Source organism: Oncorhynchus masou, unplaced genomic scaffold (genome assembly GCF_036934945.1).
Source record: "Oncorhynchus masou masou isolate Uvic2021 unplaced genomic scaffold, UVic_Omas_1.1 unplaced_scaffold_497, whole genome shotgun sequence".
Classification (NCBI taxonomy): Eukaryota; Metazoa; Chordata; class Actinopteri; order Salmoniformes; family Salmonidae; genus Oncorhynchus; species Oncorhynchus masou.
This window is the reverse complement of record NW_027011368.1, coordinates 187,256-210,945: the sequence shown is the minus strand read 5'-3', so window position 1 is coordinate 210,945 and position 23,690 is coordinate 187,256. Positions and strand designations below refer to the sequence as shown.

General features: G+C 47.7%; 1 protein-coding gene across 1 annotated transcript in view; it reads left to right on the top strand.

Annotated features, from left to right (window-relative positions):
- LOC135535676 (syntaxin-binding protein 4-like) overlaps positions 1 to 23,690 on the top strand; it is a 117,498-nt gene that overhangs the window by 45,136 nt on the left and 48,672 nt on the right. Inside the window, exons 7-11 of the mRNA XM_064962120.1 lie at positions 10 to 127; positions 1,004 to 1,145; positions 18,715 to 18,821; positions 21,753 to 21,894; positions 23,643 to 23,690. The exon at positions 23,643 to 23,690 is cut by the window's right edge and continues 25 nt beyond it. Of these exons, the coding sequence (XP_064818192.1) occupies positions 10 to 127; positions 1,004 to 1,145; positions 18,715 to 18,821; positions 21,753 to 21,894; positions 23,643 to 23,690 (557 nt within the window). The remainder of the gene's footprint in view (positions 1 to 9; positions 128 to 1,003; positions 1,146 to 18,714; positions 18,822 to 21,752; positions 21,895 to 23,642) is intronic.

Genomic DNA, 23,690 nt, shown 5'->3' with positions numbered 1-23,690 from the left:
CTTTCTAAGCAGGCAGATATCTGGACAGCACATCGTCCGGGTCCTCGTCACGCTCCCAGAGTCCTTTGCTTTTGAGTCCTGCTGGCTCTCAGAGCACCTACAACAACCCTCTACTGCGCTCCCTCAGGTATAGCTATTGTAGCTAATTCAGGGGGTAGCTCCGACTGGGACTCAACCGGGTCCAGGGACTGTCAACCCAACACCTTAGCCGCTACGCCAAGAGATCCAAACCTCTTGACAAGGAGGCCAGGAGTTGTGTTCATCTCACTACAATATAGTACAGTTCAACCTTTGATGTTGATGTATCTACCATATGAATGGGTTGTACAGTCAGTTCACCTGTAGGTTAGTTACCTGTTAGTTCACCTGTCAGTTCACCTCAGTTCACCAGTTCACCTGACAGTTCACCTGTTAGTTCACCTGTTAGTTCACCTGTCAGTTCACCTGTCTGTTCACCTGTAGGTTTACCTGTCAGTTCACCTGTCAGTTCACCTGTTAGTTCACCTGTCAGTTCACCTGTTAGTTCACCTGTCAGTTCACCTGTTAGTTCACCTGTTAGTTCACCTGTTAGTTCACCTGTCAGTTCACCTGTCAGTTCACCTGTTGTTCATCTGTCTGTTCACCTGTTAGTTCACCTGTTAGTTCACCTGTCTGTTCACCTGTAGGTTTACCTGTTAGTTCACCTGTTAGTTCACCTGTTAGTTCACCTGTTAGTTCACCTGTTAGGTTCACCTGTTAGTTCACCTGTCTGTTCACCTGTAGTTCACCTGTTAGTTCACCTGTTAGTTCACCTGTTAGTTCACCAGACAGTTCACCTGTTAGTTCACCTGTGTTGCTGTAACTGGGTGTGTATTTGAGAGAGTTTGTATGTGTCTGTCTGTCTTACAGTATGTAATATGTCCTCCTCCTGTCTCCAGTCACCCAGGAGAGGGTGTGTATTTGAGAGAGTTTGTACGTGTCTGTCTGTCTTACAGTATGTAATATGTCCTCCTCCTGTCTCCAGTCACCCAGGAGAGGGTGTGATCCAGCTGATCTCTGTAGCCCGCTCCTCTAGTCTGGGCATCGCCATCGGCGGAGGCTCCAATAGGCCGGACGGCCCTGCGGTCTTCATCCAGGAGGTTCTGTCTGGGGGAGACTGCCACAGGGTGAGTCACAGGGTGGAGAAACCCTTCTCATAGATTCACCTCATAACAGATACTGTAGTCATAGTTACCTCCACTGGGATGAAATGAACCAGACTCACACCACTGGTAGAACCAGTCAACGATGAATATGGAAGAGTTACATTAGACATGTCCACATGGTAACGTCAATCTGCTGTACTTAGAAATGGAGTTACATTAGACATGTCGACATGGTAACTGTCAATCTGCTCTACTTAGACATGGAGTTACATCAGACATGTTGACATGGTAACGTCAATCTGCTCTACTTAGACATGGAGTTACATTAGACATGTCGACATGGTAACGACCTCTTCAATCTGCTGTACTTAGACATGGAGTTACATTAGACATGTCGACATGGTAACGACCTCTTCAATCTGCTCTACTTAGACATGGAGTTACATTAGACATGTCCACATGGTAACGTCAATCTGCTGTACTTAGACATGGAGTTACATTAGACATGTCGACATGGTAACGTCAATCTGCTCTACTTAGACATGGAGTTACATCAGACATGTCGACATGGTAACGTCAATACACCAAGGTGTTGAGACGACACTGTGTTAGAAGTATATAACTACTACTCTACTTAGACATGGAGTTACATTAGACATGTTATAAGACATGGTAACGTCAATCTGCTGTACTTAGACATGGAGTTACATTAGACATGTCGACATGGTAACGTTCAATCTGCTCTACTTAGACATGGAGTTACATCAGACATGTTGACATGGTAACGTCAATCTGCTCTACTTAGACATGGAGTTACATTAGACATGTCGACATGGTAACTTCAATCTGCTGTACTTAGACATGGAGTTACATTAGACATGTCGACATGGTAACGACCTCTTCAATCTGCTCTACTTAGACATGGAGTTACATTAGACATGTCCACATGGTAACGTTGACACAGACACAATCTGCTCATTACTTAGACATTTCCAAGTTACTGGATTAGGCATGTTAGCAGTATATAACTACTGGACCTCTTAACGTTGACACAACACAATCTGGCTCTCACACTTAGACACTGTTGGAGTTACATTAGACATGTTAGAAGTATATAACATGGACCTCTTAACAAGGTGTTGACACAACACAATCTGCTGTACTTAGAAATGGAGTTACATTAGACATGTCCACATGGTAACGTCAATCTGCTCTACTTAGAGTCTGTCCTGTTTTTGGGAACATGGAGTTACATTAGACATGTCGACAGTCTGTCCTGTTAACGTCTTATCAATCTGCTCTACTTAGACATGGAGTTACATTAGACATGTCCACATGGTTAACTGGTCAATCTGCTCTGTTACAGACAGCGTGAGGTTACCAGACATGGAGTTACATTAGGCATGTCGACATGGTAACGTCAATCTGCTGTACTTAGAAATGGAGTTACATTAGACATGTCGACATGGTAACGTAATCTGCTGTACTTAGAAATGGAGTTACATTAGACATGTTAGACATGGTAACGACAATCTGCTGTACTTAGACATGCAGTTACATTAGGCATGTGAGACGACACATGGTAACGTCAATCTGCTGTACTTAGACATAGAGTTACATTAGACATGGGAGACGACATGGTAACGTCAATCTGCTGTACTTAGACATGGAGTTAGGCATGTCGACACACCATGCTGACCAATGGTTTAAAGCCGATTGAGGTTACCTATCGCCTCTGACCAGAACAGGTTCGGCCCTCATTTTCTGTTAATTTCCAAATAACACTTCATATTGAAACTGCACAACCAGCCCCGTTGGTCAACAGCCAGCTTGGGTGGTCTGAGGTTAACAGACCTCAACCAGCCCCGTTTGTCAACAGCCAGCAGGGTGGTCTCTGGATAACAGACCTCAACCAGCCCCGTTGTTTAACTGGATAACAACGGTCCTGTTTAACAGCAAGGTGTGGTCTCTTAGACAGACAGCGTATACCTCATACCAGCCTCGTTGGTCAACAGCCAGCAGGGTGGTCTCTTAACAGACCTCAACCAGCCCCGTATAGTCTGTCCTGTTTAACTTGGTCAGTAACATCGGTGGGAGACAGCAGGGTGGTCTCTTAACAGACCTCAACCAGCCTCGTTGGTCAACAGTCAGCAGGGTGGTCTCTTAACAGACCTCAACCAGCCCCGTTGGTCAACAGTCAGCAGGGTGGTCTCTTAACAGACCTCAACCAGTATAGTCTGCCTGTTTAACTGGATGTTGGTCAAGGTTAGTCAGCAGGGTGGTCTCTTAACAGAACTCAACCAGCTGTCCTGTTGGTCAACAGTCAGACAGGGTGGTCTCTTAACAGCGTGAGGACCTCAACCAGCCCCGTTGGTCAACAGTCAGCAGGGTGGTCTCTTAACAGACCAAGGTGTGAGGTTACCAGTATACCTCTCAACCAGCCCCGTTGGTCAACAGCCAGCAGGGTTGGTCTCTTAACAGACCTCAACCAGCCCCGTTGGTCAACAGTCAGCAGGGTGGTCTCTTAACAGACCTCAACCAGCCCCGTAACTGGTCAACAGTCAGTCTGTCCTGTTTAACAGGGTGGTCTCTTAACAGACCTCAACCAGTCTGTCCCGTTGGTCAACAGTCAGCAGGGTGGTCTCTTAACAGACCTCAACCAGCCCCGTTGGTCAACGGTCAGCAGGGTGGTTAACTGGATTAACAGACCTCAACCAGCCCCTGCTGCTGTTAGCCATTCATCTTTGTGATGTGTCAATAAAGCTCAGCTATAAAGTTACCAGTAACTGTCCTGTTTAACTTGACTGGACCCTCTTCACACCAAGGTGTTGACACAACACTGTTAGAAGTATATAACTACTGGACCTCTTCACACCAAGGTGTTGACACACCACTGTGTTAGAAGTATATAACTACTGGACCTCTTCACACCAAGGTGTTGACACGACACTGTTAGAAGTATATAACTACTGGACCTCTTCACACCAAGGTGTTGACACGACACTGTGTTAGAAGTATATAACTACTGGACCTTCTTCACACCAAGGTGTTGACACGACACTGTTAGAAGTATATAACTACTGGACCTCTTCACACCAAGGTGTTGAGACGACACTGTGTTAGAAGTATATAACTACTGGACCTCTTCACACCAAGGTCTGTCCTGACACGACACTGTGTTAGAAGTCTGTCCTGTTTAACTGGATGGGAGACAGACACGTGTTCTCCTGCCTAATGTTGACAACAGTGTGAGGTTTCAGTATACTCCTGTTTAAATGGGAGAAATGCATTCACACATCTGGAGATTGCTTTGCACTGGAAGAAGAAGCTCCAAGTCACTGTTTAACTGTCTTTACAGTAAGTCTGTCCTGTTTAACTGGATGGGAGACAACAGCGTGAGGTTACCAGTAAGTCTGTCCTGTTTAACTGGATCCTGTTCAACTGTCTGTTTAACTGGATGGGAGACAGACAGCGTGAGGTTACCAGTATAGTCTGTCCTGTTTAACTGGATGGGAGACAGACAGCGTGAGGTTACCAGTATAGTCTGTCCTGTTCAACTGTCTTGTCTGGTTTGGATGGATGGGAGACAGACAGCGTGAGGTTACCAGTATAGTCTGTCCTGTTTAACTGGATGGGAGACAGACAGCGTGAGGTTACCAGTATAGTCTGTCCTGTTTAACTGGATGGGAGACAGACAGCGTGAGGTTACCAGTATAGTCTGTCCTGTTTAACTGGATGGGAGACAGACAGCGTGAGGTTACCAGTATAGTCTGTCCTGTTTAACTGGATGGGAGACAGACAGCGTGAGGTTACCAGTATAGTCTGTCCTGTTTAACTGGATGGGAGACAGACAGCGTGAGGTTACCAGTATAGTCTGTCCTGTTTAACTGGATGGGAGACAAGCAGCGTGAGGTTACCAGTAATAGTCTGTCCTGTTTAACTGGATGGGAGACAGACAGCGTGAGGTTACCAGTAAGTCTGTCCTGTTTAACTGGATGGGAGACAGACAGCGTGAGGTTACCAGTATAGTCTGTCCTGTTTAACTGGATGGGAGACAGACAGCGTGAGGTTACCAGTATAGTCTGTCCTGTTTAACTGGATGGGAGACAGACAGTGTGAGGTTACCAGTATAGTCTGTCCTGTTTAACTGGATGGAAGACAGACAGCGTGAGGTTACCAGTATAGTCTGTCCTGTTCAACTGGATGGGAGACAGACAGCGTGAGGTTACCAGTATAGTCTGTCCTGTTTAACTGGATGGGAGACAGACAGCGTGAGGTTACCAGTATAGTCTGTCCTGTTTAACTGGATGGGAGACAGACAGCGTGAGGTTACCAGTATAGTCTGTCCTGTTTAACTGGATGGGAGACAGACAGCGTGAGGTTACCAGTATAGTCTGTCCTGTTTAACTGGATGGGCGACAGACAGCGTGAGGTTACCAGTATAGTCTGTCCTGTTTAACTGGATGGGAGACAGACAGCGTGAGGTTACCAGTATAGTCTGTCCTGTTTAACTGGATGGGAGACAGACAGCGTGAGGTTACCAGTATAGTCTGTCCTGTTTAACTGGATGGGAGACAGACAGCGTGAGGTTACCAGTATAGTCTGTCCTGTTTAACTGGATGGGAGACAGACAGCGTGAGGTTACCAGTATAGTCTGTCCTGTTTAACTGGATGGGCGACAGACAGCGTGAGGTTACCAGTATAGTCTGTCCTGTTTAACTGGATGGGAGACAGACAGCGTGAGGTTACCAGTATAGTCTGTCCTGTTTAACTGGATGGGAGACAGACAGCGTGAGGTTACCAGTATAGTCTGTCCTGTTTAACTGGATGGGAGACAGACAGCGTGAGGTTACCAGTATAGTCTGTCCTGTTTAACTGGATGGGAGACAGACAGCGTGAGGTTACCAGTATAGTCTGTCCTGTTTAACTGGATGGGAGACAGACAGCGTGAGGTTACCAGTATAGTCTGTCCTGTTTAACTGGATGGGAGACAGACAGCGTGAGGTTACCAGTATAGTCTGTCCTGTTTAACTGGATGGGAGACAGACAGCGTGTGGTTACCAGTGCTGTAACTTGGCGTTACCAGGAGTCAGACAGAGTCTTGCTGGTTGGTTACTGTCCTCCTGGGGGACAGACAGAGAGACAAATCTAGAGACAGAGAGACAGAGCTAGAGACAGAGAGACAAATCTAGAGACAGAGAGACAGAGCTAGAGACAGAGCTAGAGACAGAGAGACAGAGCTAGAGACAGAGAGACAACACTAGAGACAGAGAGACAAAGCTAGAGACAGAGAGACAAAGCTAGAGACAGAGAGACAGAGCTAGAGACAGAGAGACAGATTAAGAGACAGAGAGGCGCGAGAGAGAGAGAGAGAAAGCTAGAGAGAGAGTTAGAGACAGAGGGCTAGAGACAGAGAGACAGAGAGACAGTTAGAGACAGAGAGAGAGAGAGAGAGAGAGAGAGAGAGAGAGAGGGAGAGGGGTGAAGAAAAGAGCGAGACAGAGACAGTGGTATGGAGAGAGACGGGGGATGGAGAGGGTTGGAGAGGGAGACAGATAAAGTGATGCAGACTGCTTCCCCATTAGCTCAAGTGTGAAGGGGACGAGTCAGAGTCCCCACAGTCCCCTGAGCAGCAGGACAGGACAGACACACAGACTGTGAAGGTCAGCCCTTTAGGACTCTGCTTACGTAGGCCATCACCCTGTCCCCTTGACCTCTACCTCCCTACCGTCTAGCCTCTACCACCCCCACAACACTCCCTGTTCCCCTGACCTCTACCTCCCTACCATCTAGCCTCTACCACCCCCAAAGCACTCCCTGTTCCTCTGACCTCTCTCTACCATCTAGCTTCTACCACCCCCACTCCCTGACCTCACCTCCCTCCCTAGCCTCTACCACCCCCACATCACTCCCCTGACCTCTACCTCTCTACCATCTAGCTTCTACCACCCCCAAAGCACTCCCTGACCTCTACCTCCCTACCATCTAGCCTCTACCACCCCCAAAGCACTCCCTGACCTCTACTTCTCTACCATCTAGCCTCTACCACCCCCAAAGCACTCCCTGTCCTGTTCCCCATCTGCCCACTCCCAGAAATATGACACTGATAGGAAAAGGTGAGAGGAGAAGGGGAGGATGGGGGGGCAGGGCAAAGGGTGTGAGGGAATAGATGAGGCTTGTCCATATTCCAAACCTCTCTGGAAAGCTGACACTAATGGAGATGGGGGGAGGATGGGGTGGGCAGGATGGGAATGGGGCTTGTCCATATTCCAAACCTCTCTGGAAAGCTGACACTAATGGAGGGGGAGGATGGGGTGGGCAGGATGGGAAGGCTTGTCCATATTCCAAACCTCTCTGGAAAGCTGACACTAATGGATGGGGTGGGCAGGATGGGCTTGTGAAAGCTGACACTAATGGAGGGGGAGGATGGGCAGGGGAAGGCTTGTCCATATTCCAAACCTCTCTGGAAAGCTGACACTAATGGAGGGGGAGGATGGGGTGGGCAGGATGGGAAGGCTTGTCCATATTCCAAACCTCTCTGGACACTAATGGAGGGGGAGGATGGGGTGGGCAGGATGGGAAGGCTTGTCCATATTCCAAACCTCTCTGTCCAGGATGGGAAGGCTTGTCCCAAACCTCTCTGGAAAGCTGACACTAATGGAGGGGGAGGATGGGGTGGGCAGGATGGGAAGGCTTGTCCATATTCCAAACCTCTCTGGAAAGCTGACACTAATGGGGAGGATGGGGTGGGCAGGATGGGAAGGCTTGTCCATATTCCAAACCTCTCTGGAAAGCTGACACTAATGGAGGGGGAGGATGGGGTGGGCAGGATGGGAAGGCTTGTCCATATTCCAAACCTCTCTGGAAAGCTGACACTAATGGAGGGGGAGGATGGGGTGGGCAGGATGGGAAGGCTTGTCCATATTCCAAACCTCTCTGGAAAGCTGACACTAATGGAGGGGGAGGATGGGGTGGGCAGGATGGGAAGGCTTGTCCATATTCCAAACCTCTCTGGAAAGCTGACACTAATGGATGGGGGGGAGGATGGGGGTGGGCAGGATGGGAAGGGTTGTCCATGTTGCACCTTTCACCTGCAGTGTGATAGATGAGGTGACGTCCATATTCCAAATGTACAAAAAAATGCTGTCATTTCTAATGGGGGTGGGCGTCCATTTCACCCGATATGGATTTAAATACCCTCAAATGAAAGCTGACAGTCTGCACTTTAAAGCTCATAGTCATTGTTTGATTTCAAATCCAAACTTTTGAAGTATAGAGCCATAAGAAAAAAATCATGCTTCTCTGTCACAATAATTACTGAGGACACTGAATAATTACTGAAAATAAAGAGATGGAGACATACAGATGAAGTCAGAAGTTTACCTACACTTAGGTTGGAGTCATTAAACCTCGTTTTTCAACCACTCCACAAATTTTTTGTTAACAAACTATAAGTTTTGGCAAATCTGTTAGGACATCTACTTTGTGCATGACAAACCAAAATAGAACTTTTTGGTGGACAGGTGTCTTTTATACTGATAAAAAGTTCAAACAGGTGCCATTAATACAGGTAAGCAGTGGAGGACAGAGGAGCCTCTTAAAGAAGAAGTTACAGGTCTGTGAGAACCAGAAATCTTGCTTGTTTGTAGGTGACCAAATACTTATTTTCCACCATAATTTGCAAGTAAATTCATACAATGTGCTTTCCAGGATTTTTTTCCTCTCATTTTGTCTCATAGTTGAAGTCTGTCATAGTTGAAGTCTGCCTACGATGGAAATTACAGGCCTCGCTCATCTTTTTAAGTGAGAGAACTTGCACAATTGGTGGCTGACTAAATACTTTTTTGCCCCACTGTACATACATACATACATACATACATACATACATACATACATACATACATACATACATACATACATACATACATACATACATACATACATACATACATACATAGTGCTGCATCTCTGTCACCTGATATCTTAGTTCTAAATCAGTGTTTTCCAACCCTGGTCCTCCAGTACCCCCAACCCTGGTCCTCCAGTATCCCCAACCCTGGTCCTCCAGTACCCCCAACCCTGGTCCTCCAGTACCACCAACAGACCAACCCTGGTCCTCCAGTACCACCAACAGCACAACCCTGGTCCTCCCTCCAGTACAACCAACCCTGGTCCTCCAGTATCACCAACCCTGGTCCTCCAGTACCCCCAACCCTGGTTCTCCAGTACCCCCAACCCTGGTTCTCCAGTACCAACAACACCCCCAAACCTGGTCCTCCAGTACCACCAACCCTGGTTCCCAGTACCCCCAACCCTGGTCCTCCAGTACCACCAACCCTGGTCCTCCAGTACCCCCAACCCTGGTCCTCCAGTACCCCCAACCCTGGTCCTCCAGTACCCCCAACCCTGGTCCTCCAGTACCCCCAACCCTGGTCCTCCAGTACCCCCAACCCTGGTCCTCCAGTACCCCCAACCCTGGTCCTCCAGTACCCCCAACCCTGGTCCTCCAGTACCCCCAACCCTGGTCCTCCAGTACCCCCCAACCCTGGTCCTCCAGTACCCCCAACCCTGGTCCTCCAGTACCCCCAACCCTGGTCCTCCAGTACCCCCAACCCTGGTCCTCCAGTACCACCAACCCTGGTCCTCCAGTACCCCCAACCCTGGTCCTCCAGTACCACAACCCTGGTCCTCCAGCCCAACCCTGGTCCTCCAGTACCACCAACCCTGGTCCTCCAGTACCACCCACCCTGGTCCCCAGTACCCCCAACCCTGGTCCTCCAGTACCACCAACCCTGGTCCTCCAGTACCCCCAACCCTGGTCCTCCAGTACCCCAACCCTGGTCCTCCAGTACCCCCAACCCTGGTCCTCCAGTACCCCCAACCCTGGTCCTCCAGTACCCCAACCCTGGTCCTCCAGTACCCCCAACCCTGGTCCTCCAGTACCCCAACCCTGGTCCTCCAGTACCACCAACCCTGGTCCTCCAGTACCACCAACCCTGGTCCTCCAGTACCACCAACCCTGGTCCTCCAGTACCCCTGGTCCCTGGTCCTCCAGTACCCCCAACCCTGGTCCTCCAGTACCCCCAACCCTGGTCCTCCAGTACCCCCAACCCTGGTCCTCCAGTACCCCCAACCCTGGTCCTCCAGTACCACCAACCCTGGTCCTCCAGTACCACCAACCCTGGTCCTCCAGTACCCCCAACAGCCCAACCCTGGTCCTCCAGTACCACCAACCCTGGTCCTCCAGTACCCCCAACCCTGGTCCTCCAGTACCACCAACCCTGGTCCTCCAGTACCACCAACCCTGGTCCTCCAGTACCCCCAACCCTGGTCCTCCAGTACCACCAACCCTGGTCCTCCAGTACCCCCAACAGCCCAACCCTGGTCCTCCAGTACCACCAACCCTGGTCCTCCAGTACCCCCAACCCTGGTCCTCCAGTACCACCAACCCTGGTCCTCCAGTACCACCAACCCTGGTCCTCCAGTACCCCCAACCCTGGTCCTCCAGTACCCCCAACCCTGGTCCTCCAGTACCCCCAACCCTGGTCCTCCAGTACCACCAACCCTGGTCCTCCAGTACCCCCAACAGCCCAACCCTGGTCCTCCAGTACCACCAACCCTGGTCCTCCAGTACCCCCAACCCTGGTCCTCCAGTACCCTGGTCCTCCAGTACCACCAACCCTGGTCCTCCAGTACCCCCAACCCTGGTCCTCCAGTACCACCAACCCTGGTCCTCCAGTACCACCAACCCTGGTCCTCCAGTACCACCAACCCTGGTCCCCAGTACCACCAACCCTGGTCCTCCAGTACCCCCAACCCTGGTCCTCCAGTACCCCCAACCCTGGTCCTCCAGTACCACCAACCCTGGTCCTCCAGTACCACCAACCCTGGTCCTCCAGTACCACCAACCCTGGTCCTCCAGTACCACCAACCCTGGTCCTCCAGTACCCCCAACCCTGGTCCTCCAGTACCACCAACCCTGGTCCTCCAGTACCACCAACCCTGGTCCTCCAGTACCACCAACCCTGGTCCTCCAGTACCACCAACCCTGGTCCTCCAGTACCAGCCCAACCCTGGTGCTCCAGTACCACCAACCCTGGTCCTCCAGTACCACCAACCCTGGTCCTCCAGTACCACCAACCCTGGTCCTCCAGTACCACCAACCCTGGTCCTCCAGTACCCCCAACCCTGGTCCTCCAGTACCCCCAACCCTGGTCCTCCAGTACCACCAACCCTGGTCCCCAGTACCACCAACCCTGGTCCTCCAGTACCACCAACCCTGGTCCTCCAGTACCACCAACCCTGGTCCTCCAGTACCACCAACCCTGGTCCTCCAGTACCACCAACCCTGGTCCTCCAGTACCCCCAACCCTGGTCCTCCAGTACCACCAACCCTGGTCCTCCTCCACCCTGGTATATCCTCCAGTACCCCCAACCCTGGTCCTCCAGTAGAAGGACCTGGTCCTCCAGTACCCCCAACCCTGGTCCTCCAGTACCCCCAACCCTGGTCCTCAGTACCACCAACCCTGGTTTACCACCACCCTGGTTTTCCAGTAACCAACCCTGGTCCTCCAGTACCACCAACCCTGGTCCTCCAGTACCCCCAACCCTGGTCCTCCAGTACCACCAAACCTGGTCCTCCAGTACCCCCAACCCTGGTCCTCCAGTACCCCCAACCCTGGTCCTCCAGTACCACCAACCCTGGTTCTAGTACCACCAACCCTGGTCCTCCAGTACCCCCAACCCTGGTCCTCCAGTACCACCAAACCTGGTCCTCCAGTACAACCCTGGTCCTCCAGTACCCCCAACCCTGGTCCTCCAGTACCACCAACCCTGGTCCCCTAGTACCACCAACCCTGGTTTTCCAGTACCACCAACCCTGGTCCTCCAGTACCACCAACCCTGGTCCTCCAGTACCACCAACAGTACCACCAACCCTGGTCCTCCAGTACCCCCAACCCTGGTCCTCCAGTACCACCAACCCTGGTCCTCCAGTACCACCAACCCTTGTCCTCCAGTACCCCCAACCCTGGTCCTCCAGTACCACCAAACCTGGTCCTCCAGTACCCCCAACCCTGGTCCTCCTGTACCACCAACCCTGGTCCTCCAGTACCACCAACCCTGGTCCTCCAGTACCCCATTAGAACACGTTGTTATTGTAACCCTGGACATGCACACCTGATTCAACTGGTCAACTAATTGTCAAGCCTGCAATGAGTTGAATGGGGTTGTGTTTGTCCAGGGATACATTTAAACTGTGTAGAGTTGGAGCTTATTGGAGGACCAAGTTTGGGAAACAATGTACAGAGCCAGACCGTTTCCTAACCATGACACAGTGGTGGCAGAGCACAGAACTACAGAGCACACAGCCACAGCAGGCCCAGGACCACACTGCACACAGACACAGCAGGCCCAGAATCACACAGCCACGGCAGGCCCAGAACCACCAACACAGCCACGGCAGGCCCAGAACCACACAGCCACGGCAGGCCCAGAATCACAGAGAACACAGCCACAGCAGGCCCAGCACACAGCCACAGAACACAGCCCAGGCCCAGAACCACACAGCACACAGCCACAGCACACAGCAGGCCCAGGACCACACAGCCACGGCAGGCCCAGAACCACAGAGAACACAGCCATGGCAATTGAGCACGAGCCAATTGTAAGCTGGGGATGAGCTGGGGATGATTAGGTGGTGATGGTACGAGGACCAGATTGTGAATTTAACCAGGACACTGGGGTTAACACCCCTACTCTTACAGTATCTTTAGTGACCACAGAGAGTCAGGACACCAGTTTAACATCCCATCTGAAAGACAGCACCTTACACATGACAATGTCCCCAATCACTGCCCTGGGGGATTGAGATATTTTTGGGGGAACCAGAGGAACGCGTGCCTCCTATTGGCCCTCCAACACCACTTCCAGCAGCATCTGGTCTCCCATCCAGGACCAACCCTGCTTAGCTTCAGAGGCAAGCCAGCAGTGGGATGTAGGGTGGTACGCTGCTGGGAAAGTACACGTGCAGCAACTAAAATCCCTTTTCAACTGTCAACTTTCCCCCAGAATGGGAGGCTTAGCTGCTGTTAGAGGTGTCCTTGTGAAATACTGTAAAACAACAGGATACATGATGTTAAGTGTAGTGACTCCTAAGAGGCTGTTGAACCAAATCCTAGTCATCAAACAGTAAAACATACAGCAGCTCCTTTCCTCAGCTAATGAATCATCCCCAGTCTAAGCACCTTAGAAATAACCCCAACACAATGTCTGCCTCGTTTCAAAGACCTACAGTACACGATGTGAGAGGAGCTCAGATGAGCTTTCTCTCTTACAGTAAAACCAGGTGTGTGTGTGTGTGTGTGTGTGTGTGTGTGTGTGTGTGTGTGTGTGTGTGTGTGTGTGTGTGTGTGTGTGTGTGTGTGTGTGTGTGTGTGTGTGTGTGTGTGTGTGTGTGTGTGTGTGTGTGTGTGTGTGTCTGTGTGTGTGTGTGTGAGAGAGTGTATGTGTTTGTGTGCATGTGTATGTTAGTCTATGTGTGTGTGTGTGTGTCTTGGTTGGTGGTATGACAGTCATAGAGATGTTCTCTCGTATGGAAACAGCCCACCCTCTCCTCATCCCAATCCTGTCTCTGTCCTGCTGGTCTCTTAATCTTGTGTGTCATGTATATTTTCCAAAGCCATGTAATGGGATGTAGAAGGATCAGAGTCTCTCTGCTCTGACATAGATTTTTCAGTTGTTTTCCTGAATGTTCTGATTCTAGAAGGTTCCATAGAACCTGTATGTTGTGATTCTAGAAGGTTCCATAGCACCTAAACATTCAGATTCTAGAAGGTTCCATAGAACCTGGGTGTTCTGATTCTAGAAGGTTCCATAGAACCTAAATGTTCTGATTCTAGAAGGATCCATAGAACCTGAACATTCTGATTCTAAAAGGTTCCATACAACCTGGGTGTTCTGATTCTAGAAGGTTCCATAGAACCTGGCTGTTCTGATTCTAGAAGGCTCCATAGAACCTAAACGTTCTGATTCTAGAAGGTTCCATAGAACCTAAACATTCTGATTCTAGAAGGTTCCATAGAACCTGGATGCTGTGATTCTAGAAGGTTCCATAGCACCTAAACATTCAGATTCTAGAAGGTTCCATAGAACCTAAACGTTCTGATTCTAGAAGGTTCCATAGAACCTGGTGTTCTGATTCTAGAAGGTTCCATAGAACCTAAATGTTGTGATTCTAGAAGGTTTCATAGAACCTAAACATTCTGATTCTAGAAGGTTCCATAGAACCTGGACGTTGTAATTCTAGAAGGTTCCATAGAGCCTAGACATTGGGATGCTAGAAGGTTCTATATTCCATTAGACCGCTCTGCCTCCTGGGGTGTCCCTGACGGTTAATGACAGTGGAGAGAGAATTCTCATATTACTGCTGATGGGATGTGTTGGCCGTTCTAGCTGTTAGAAAAGCTGCCCTCTGCTCACATTGTGCCAACATGCAGCATCATGTAGAACAGGACACCTGCATCGTTTGCTCTGCTCTGGCCTGTCTGTCTGCTCTGTCTGTCTCCTCTGGTCTGGCCTGCTCTGGTCTGTCTGTCTGCTCTGTCTGTCTCCTCTGGTCTGGCCTGCTCTGGCCTGTCTGTCTGCTCTGTCTGTTACACACTGTAGTCTACTGATGGACTGTATGTTACACACTGTAGTCTACTGATGGACTGAATGTTACACACTGTAGTCTACTGATGGACTGTACTCTACTGATGGACTGTCTGTTACATACTGTAGTCTACTGATGGACACACTGTAGTCTACTGATGGACTGTATGTTACACACTGTAGTCTACTGATGGACTGTATGTTACACACTGTAGTCTACTGATGGACTGATGGACTGTCACACTGTAGTCTACTTACACACTGTAGTCTACTGATGGACTGTATGTTACACACTGTAGTCTACTGATGGACTGTATGTTACACACTGTAGTCTACTGATACTGATGGTCTACTGATGGACTGTGTTACACACTGTAGTCTACTGATGGACTGTATGTTACACACTGTAGTCTACTGATGGACTGTATGTTACACACTGTAGTCTACTGATGGACTGTATGTTACACACTGTAGTCTACTGATGGACTGTGTTGTTACACACTGTAGTCTACTGATGGACTGTATGTTACACACTGTAGTCTACTGATGGACTGTATGTTACACACTGTAGTCTACTGATGGACTGTATGTTACACACTGTAGTCTACTGATGGACTGTATGTTACACACTGTAGTCTACTGATGGACTGTCTGTTACACACTGTAGTCTACTGATGGACTGTATGTTACACACTGTAGTCTACTGATGGACTGTATGTTACACACTGTAGTCTACTGATGGACTGTATGTTACACACTGTAGTCTACTGATGGACTGTATGTTACACACTGTAGTCTACTGATGGACTACTGATGGACTACTGATGGACTGTATGTTACACACTGTAGTCTACTGATGGACTGTATGTTACACACTGTTACTGTAGTCTACTGATGGACTGTATGTTACACACTGTAGTCTACTGATGGACTGTATGTTACACACTGTAGTCTACTGATGGACTGTATGTTACACACTGTAGTCTACTGATGGACTGTATGTTACACACTGTAGTCTACTGATGGACTGTATGTTACACACTGATGGACTGATGGACTGTATGTTACACACTGTAGTCTACTGATGGACTGTATGTTACACACTGTAGTCTACTGATGGACTGTATGTTACACACTGTAGTCTACACTGTAGTCTACTGATGGACTGTATGATGGTCTACTGATGGACTGTATGTTACACACTGTAGTCTACTGATGGACTGTATGTTACACACTGTAGTCTACTGATGGACTGTATGTTACACACTGTAGTCTACTGATGGACTGTATGTTACACACTGTAGTCTACTGATGGATACACACTGTAGTCTACTGATGGACTGTATGTTACACACTGTAGTCTACTGATGGACTGTATGTTACACACTGTAGTCTACTGATGGACTGTATGTTACACACTGTAGTCTACTGATGGACTGTATGTTACACACTGTAGTCTACTGATGGACTGTATGTTACACACTGTAGTCTACTGATGGACTGTATGTTACACACTGTAGTCTACTGATGGACTGTATGTTACACACTGTAGTCTACTGATGGACTGTACACATGTTACACACTGTAGTCTACTGATGGACTGTATGTTACACACTGTAGTCTACTGATGGACTGTATGTTACACACTGTAGTCTACTGATGGACTGTATGTTACACACTGTAGTCTACTGATGGACTGTCTACTGATGTTACACACTGTAGTCTACTGATGGACTGTATGTTACACACTGTAGTCTACTGATGGACTGTATGTTACACACTGTAGTCTACTGATGGACTGTTACACATAGTCTACTGATGGACTGTATGTTACACACTGTAGTCTACTGATGGACTGTATGTTACACACTGTAGTCTACTGATGGACTGTATGTTACACACTGTAGTCTACTGATGGACTGTATGTTACACACTGTAGTCTACTGATGGACTGTATGTTACACACTGTAGTCTACTGATGGACTGTTATAGTCTACTTACTGTATGTTACACACTGTAGTCTACTGATGGACTGTTACACATAGTCTACTGATGGACTGTATGTTACACACTGTAGTCTACTGATGGACACACTGTAGTCTACTGATGGACTGTATGTTACACACTGTAGTCTACTGATGGACTGATATGTTACACACTGTAGTCTACTGATGGACTGTATGTTACACACTGTAGTCTGATACTGATGGACTGATGGACTGTATGTTACACACTGTAGTCTACTGATGGACTGTATGTCTACACACTGTAGTCTACTGATGGACTGTATGTTACACACTGTAGTCTACTGATGGACTGATGGATGTTACACACTGTAGTCTACTGATGGACTGTATGTTACACACTGTAGTCTACTGATGGACTGTATGTTACACACTGTAGTCTACTGATGGACTGTATGTTACACACTGTAGTCTACTGATGGACTGTATGTTACAGTCTACTGATGGAGTCTACTGATGGACTGATGGATGTTACACACTGTAGTCTACTGATGGACTGTATGTTACACACTGTAGTCTACTGATGGACACACTGTAGTCTACTGATGGACTGTATGTTACACACTGTAGTCTACTGATGGACTGTATGTTACACACTGTAGTCTACTGATGGACTGTATGTTACACACTGTAGTCTACTGATGGACTGTATGTTACACACTGTAGTCTACTGATGGACTGTATGTTACACACTGTAGTCTACTGATGGACTGTATGTTACACACAGTCTACTGATGGACTGTCTACTGTAGTCTACTGATGGACTGTATGTTACACACTGTAGTCTACTGATGGACTGTATGTTACACACACTGTTACACACTGTAGTCTACTGATGGACTGTATGTTACACACTGTAGTCTACTGATGGACTGGTTACACACTGTAGTCTACTGATGGACTACACTGTAGTCTACTGATGGACTGTATGTTACACACTGTAGTCTACTGATGGACTGTATGTTACACACTGTAGTCTACTGATGGACTGTATGTTACACACTGTAGTCTACTGATGGACTGTATGTTACACACTGTAGTCTACTGATGGACTGTATGACTGATGGACTGTATGTTACACACTGTAGTCTACTGATGGACTGTATGTTACACACTGTAGTCTACTGATGGACTGTATGTTACACACTGTAGTCTACTGATGGACTGTATGTTACACACTGTAGTCTACTGATGGACTGTATGTTACACACTGTAGTCTATTGATGGACTGTCTCACAAACTGTAGTCTACTGATGGACTGTATGTTACACACTGTAGTCTACTGATGGACTGTATGTTACACACTGTAGTCTACTGATGGACTGTATGTTACACACTGTAGTCTACTGATGGACTGTATGTTACACACTGTAGTCTACTGATGGACTGTATGTTACACACTGTAGTCTACTGATGGACTGATGGAGTCTATTGATGGACTGTCTCAGTCTACTGATGGACTGTATGTAGTCTACTGATGGACTGTATGTTACACACTGTAGTCTACTGATGGACTGTATGTTACACACTGTAGTCTACTGATGGACTGTATGTTACACACTGTAGTCTATTGATGGACTGTCTCACAAACTGTAGTCTACTGATGGACTGTATGTTACACACTGTAGTCTACTGATGGACTGTATGTTACACACTGTAGTCTATTGATGGACTGTCTCACAAACTGTAGTCTACTGATGGACTGTCTGTTACACACTGTAGTCTACTGATGGACTGTATGTTACACACTATAAGCACCACTTGTGTATAGTTTTGAATTATTATTTAAAGGATGAGGTTCTACTGATTAGGTTTAAATGTCTGTTTTTACGTGTGCGAAGTCAAAATCAAATGTCCGCGTTGCATGTGGAATGACGCATCTCTAATTCTTATGTTCTGCCTACTCCCATTCGCAGGATGGGCGCCTGAGGCCAGGGGATCAGCTCATTGCCATCAACAAGGAGTCCTTGATAGGGGTGACCCACGAGGAGGCTAGGAGCATGGTCAACAAGGTCAAATTCAGGTCAGATACCAGCTGGGGTGGGGCTAAGAGCATGGTCAACAAGGTCAAATTCAGGTCAGATACCAGCTGGGGTGGGGCTAAGAGCATGGTCAACAAGGTCAAATTCAGGTCAGATACCAGATGGGGTGGGGCTAAGAGCATGGTCAACAAGGAGTCCTTGATAGGGGTGACCCACGAGGAGGCTAAGAGCATGGTCAACAAGGTCAAATTCAGGTCAGATACCAGATGGGGTGGGGCTAAGAGCATGGTCAACAAGGAGTCCTTGATAGGGGTGACCCACGAGGAGGCTAAGAGCATGGTCAACAAGGTCAAATTCAGGTCAGATACCAGATGGGGTGGGGCTAAGAGCATGGTCAACAAGGAGTCCTTGATAGGGGTGACCCACGAGGAGGCTAAGAGCATGGTCAACAAGGTCAAATTCAGGTCAGATACCAGATGGGGTGGGGCTAAGAGCATGGTCAACAAGGTCAAATTCAGGTCAGATACCAGATGGGGTGGGGCTAAGAGCATGGTCAACAAGGAGTCCTTGATAGGGGTGACCCACGAGGAGGCTAAGAGCATGGTCAACAAGGTCAAATTCAGGTCAGATACCAGATGGGGTGGGGCTAAGAGCATGGTCAACAAGAGTCCTTGATAGGGGTGACCAGATGGGGTGGGGCGCAGGAGGCTAAGAGCATGGTCAACAAGGTCAAATTCAGGTCAGATACCAGCTGGGGTGGGGCTAAGAGCATGGTCAACAAGGTCAAATTCAGGTCAGATACCAGATGGGGTGGGGCTAAGAGCATGGTCAACAAGGTCAAATTCAGGTCAGATACCAGATGGGGTGGGGCTAAGAGCATGGTCAACAAGGTCAAATTCAGGTCAGATACCAGATGGGGTGGGGCTAAGAGCATGGTCAACAAGGTCAAATTCAGGTCAGATACCAGATGGGGTGGGGCTAAGAGCATGGTCAACAAGGTCAAATTCAGGTCAGATACCAGATGGGGTGGGGCTAAGAGCATGGTCAACAAGGTCAAATTCAGGTCAGATACCAGATGGGGTGGGGCTAAGAGCATGGTCAACAAGGTCAAATTCAGGTCAGATACCAGATGGGGTGGGGCTAAGAGCATGGTCAACAAGGTCAAATTCAGGTCAGATACCAGATGGGGTGGGGCTAAGAGCATGGTCAACAAGGTCAAATTCAGGTCAGATACCAGATGGGGTGGGGCTAAGAGCATGGTCAACAAGGTCAAATTCAGGTCAGATACCAGATGGGGTGGGGCTAAGAGCATGGTCAACAAGGTCAAATTCAGGTCAGATACCAGATGGGGTGGGGCTAAGAGCATGGTCAACAAGGTCAAATTCAGGTCAGATACCAGATGGGGTGGGGCTAAGAGCATGGTCAACAAGGTCAAATTCAGGTCAGATACCAGATGGGGTGGGGCTAAGAGCATGGTCAACAAGGTCAAATTCAGGTCAGATACCAGATGGGGTGGGGCTAAGAGCATGGTCAACAAGGTCAAATTCAGGTCAGATACCAGATGGGGTGGGGCTAAGAGCATGGTCAACAAGGTCAAATTCAGGTCAGATACCAGATGGGGTGGGGCTAAGAGCATGGTCAACAAGGTCAAATTCAGGTCAGATACCAGATGGGGTGGGGCTAAGAGCATGGTCAACAAGGTCAAATTCAGGTCAGATACCAGATGGGGTGGGGCTAAGAGCATGGTCAACAAGGTCAAATTCAGGTCAGATACCAGATGGGGTGGGGCTAAGAGCATGGTCAACAAGGTCAAATTCAGGTGAGATACCAGATGGGGTGGGGCTAAGAGCATGGTCAACAAGGTCAAATTCAGGTGAGATACCAGCTGGGGTGGGGCTAAGAGCATGGTCAACAAGGTCAAATTCAGGTCAGATACCAGATGGGGTGGGGCTAAGAGCATGGTCAACAAGGTCAAATTCAGGTCAGATACCAGATGGGGTGGGGCTAAGAGCATGGTCAACAAGGTCAAATTCAGGTCAGATACCAGATGGGGTGGGGCTAAGAGCATGGTCAACAAGGTCAAATTCAGGTCAGATACCAGATGGGGTGGGGCTAAGAGCATGGTCAACAAGGTCAAATTCAGGTCAGATACCAGATGGGGTGGGGCTAAGAGCATGGTCAACAAGGTCAAATTCAGGTCAGATACCAGATGGGGTGGGGCTAAGAGCATGGTCAACAAGGTCAAATTCAGGTCAGATACCAGATGGGGTGGGGCTAAGAGCATGGTCAACAAGGTCAAATTCAGGTCAGATACCAGATGGGGTGGGGCTAAGAGCATGGTCAACAAGGTCAAATTCAGGTCAGATACCAGATGGGGTGGGGCTGGGGGTTGAATTGTGTTGGGGTAGAAGTGTTTGTGTGGGAGATTAAATCAAAAGTAATAATGTGAGATATAATATACTTTATACTTCTGAAGTTATACTATATAGTTCTATACTTCTAAAGCTGTAAAGTTCTACTGCTAATTTCTATGTTATTCTATCTATCCTGTAAAGTTCTACTGCTAAGTTCTATGTTCTTCTATCCATCCTGTAAAGTTCTACTGCTAAGTTCTATGTTCTTCTATCTATCCTGTAAAGTTCTACTGCTAAGTTCTATGTTCTTCTATCTATTCTGTAAAGTTCTACTGCCAAGTGCTATGTTCTTCTATCTATCCTGTAAAGTTCTACTGCTAAGTTCTATGTTCTTCTATCTATCCTGTAAAGTTCTACTGCTAAGTTCTATGTTCTTCTATCTATCCTGTAAAGTTCTACTGCTAAGTTCTATGTTCTTCTATCTATCCTGTAAAGTTCTACTGCTAAGTTCTGTTCTTCTATCTATTCTGTAAAGTTCTACTGCTAATTTCTATGTTCTTCTATCTATCCTGTAAAGTTCTACTGCTAAGTTCTATGTTCTTCTATCTATCCCACCAGTCAAGAGGCGGTGGTGGAGGTCGCTTTCATCCCTGGTAAAGGTCCGTTCCCCAACAGCACGTCTTTACACAACGGTGTCCAGCGCGGCGTTGGCAACGGGTACAGCTCCGGACGCTTAAAAGTCCACGTCAGATCACCAGAGGTCAGTCTTCTCCTCTCCTCCTCCTCCTCAGTAGTATCCATCACCCGAGGTTAGCATTCCTCCTCTTCACATCTTAAATGTAGTTAGATCATATACCTGTTGGATAAAGTAACATTTGATCAAATAATTAATGACGTCCTCCGATTGTCCGCTGGTTCAGGGCAGGAATGATACATTTCAGATCTGTAGGTTTCTGCTCTAGTCTGATGTAATGTTGATACAGGTCTGTAGGTTTCTGCTCTAGTCTGATGTAATGTTTATTCAGATCTGTAGGTTTCTGCTCTAGTCGGATGTAATGTTTATTCAGATCTGTAGGTTTCTGCTCTAGTCTGATGTCATGTTGATACAGGTCTGTAGGTTTCTGCTCTAGTCTGATGTAATGTTTATTCAGATCTGTAGGTTTCTGCTCTAGTCTGATGTCATGTTGATACAGGTTTCTGCTCTAGTCTGATGTAATGTTGATACAGGTTTCTGCTCTAGTCTGATGTAATGCTGATACAGGTTTCTGCTCTAGTCTGATGTAATGTTGATACAGGTTTCTGCTCTAGTCTGATGTCATGTTGATACAGGTTTCTGCTCTAGTCTGATGTAATGCTGATACAGGTTTCTGCTCTAGTCTGATGTCATGTTGATACAGGTTTCTGCTCTAGTCTGATGTAATGTTGATACAGGTTTCTGCTCTAGTCTGATGTAATGCTGATACAGGTTTCTGCTCTAGTCTGATGTAATGTTGATACAGGTTTCTGCTCTAGTCTGATGTAATGTTGATACAGGTTTCTGCTCTAGTCTGATGTAATGCTGATACAGATCTGTAGGTTTCTGCTCTAGTCTGATGTAATGTTGATACAGGTCTGTAGGTTTCTGCTCTAGTCTGATGTAATGTTTATTCAGATCTGTAGGTTTCTGCTCTAGTCTGATGTAATGTTGATACAGGTCTGTAGGTTTCTGCTCTAGTCTGATGTAATGTTGATACAGATCTGTAGGTTTCTGCTCTAGTCTGATGTAATGTTGATACAGGTCTGTAGGTTTCTGCTCTAGTCTGATGTAATGTTTATTCAGATCTGTAGGTCTCTGCTCTAGTCTGATGTAATGTTGATACAGGTCTGTAGGTTTCTGCTCTAGTCTGATGTAATGTTGATACAGGTTTCTGCTCTAGTCTGATGTAATGCTGATACAGGTTTCTGCTCTAGTCTGATGTAATGCTGATACAGGTTTCTGCTCTAGTCTGATGTCATGCTGATACAGGTTTCTGCTCTAGTCTGATGTAATGTTGATACAGGTTTCTGCTCTAGTCTGATGTAATGTTTATTCAGATCTGTAGGTTTCTGCTCTAGTCTGATGTAATGTTGATACAGGTCTCTGCTCTAGTCTGATGTCATGCTGATACAGGTTTCTGCTCTAGTCTGATGTAATGTTGATACAGGTTTCTGCTCTAGTCTGATGTAATGTTTATTCAGATCTGTAGGTTTCTGCTCTAGTCTGATGTAATGTTGATACAGGTCTGTAGGTTTCTGCTCTAGTCTGATGTCATGTTGATACAGGTTTCTGCTCTAGTCTGATGTAATGCTGATACAGGTCTGTAGGTCTCTGCTCTAGTCTGATGTAATGTTGATACAGGTCTGTAGGTCTCTGCTCTAGTCTGATGTAATGTTGATGAAGGCTGATGTTTAGCACTTGGGCTCTTGTAGCTCAGTAAGTTAATATTTGTTGTACAATTCCAACAGCCTCCTCTCCTCTTCTCTGTGTAGATCCGTACGGGGGAACCCGCCCCACTGCCTTCTCCCTCCCCTGACATC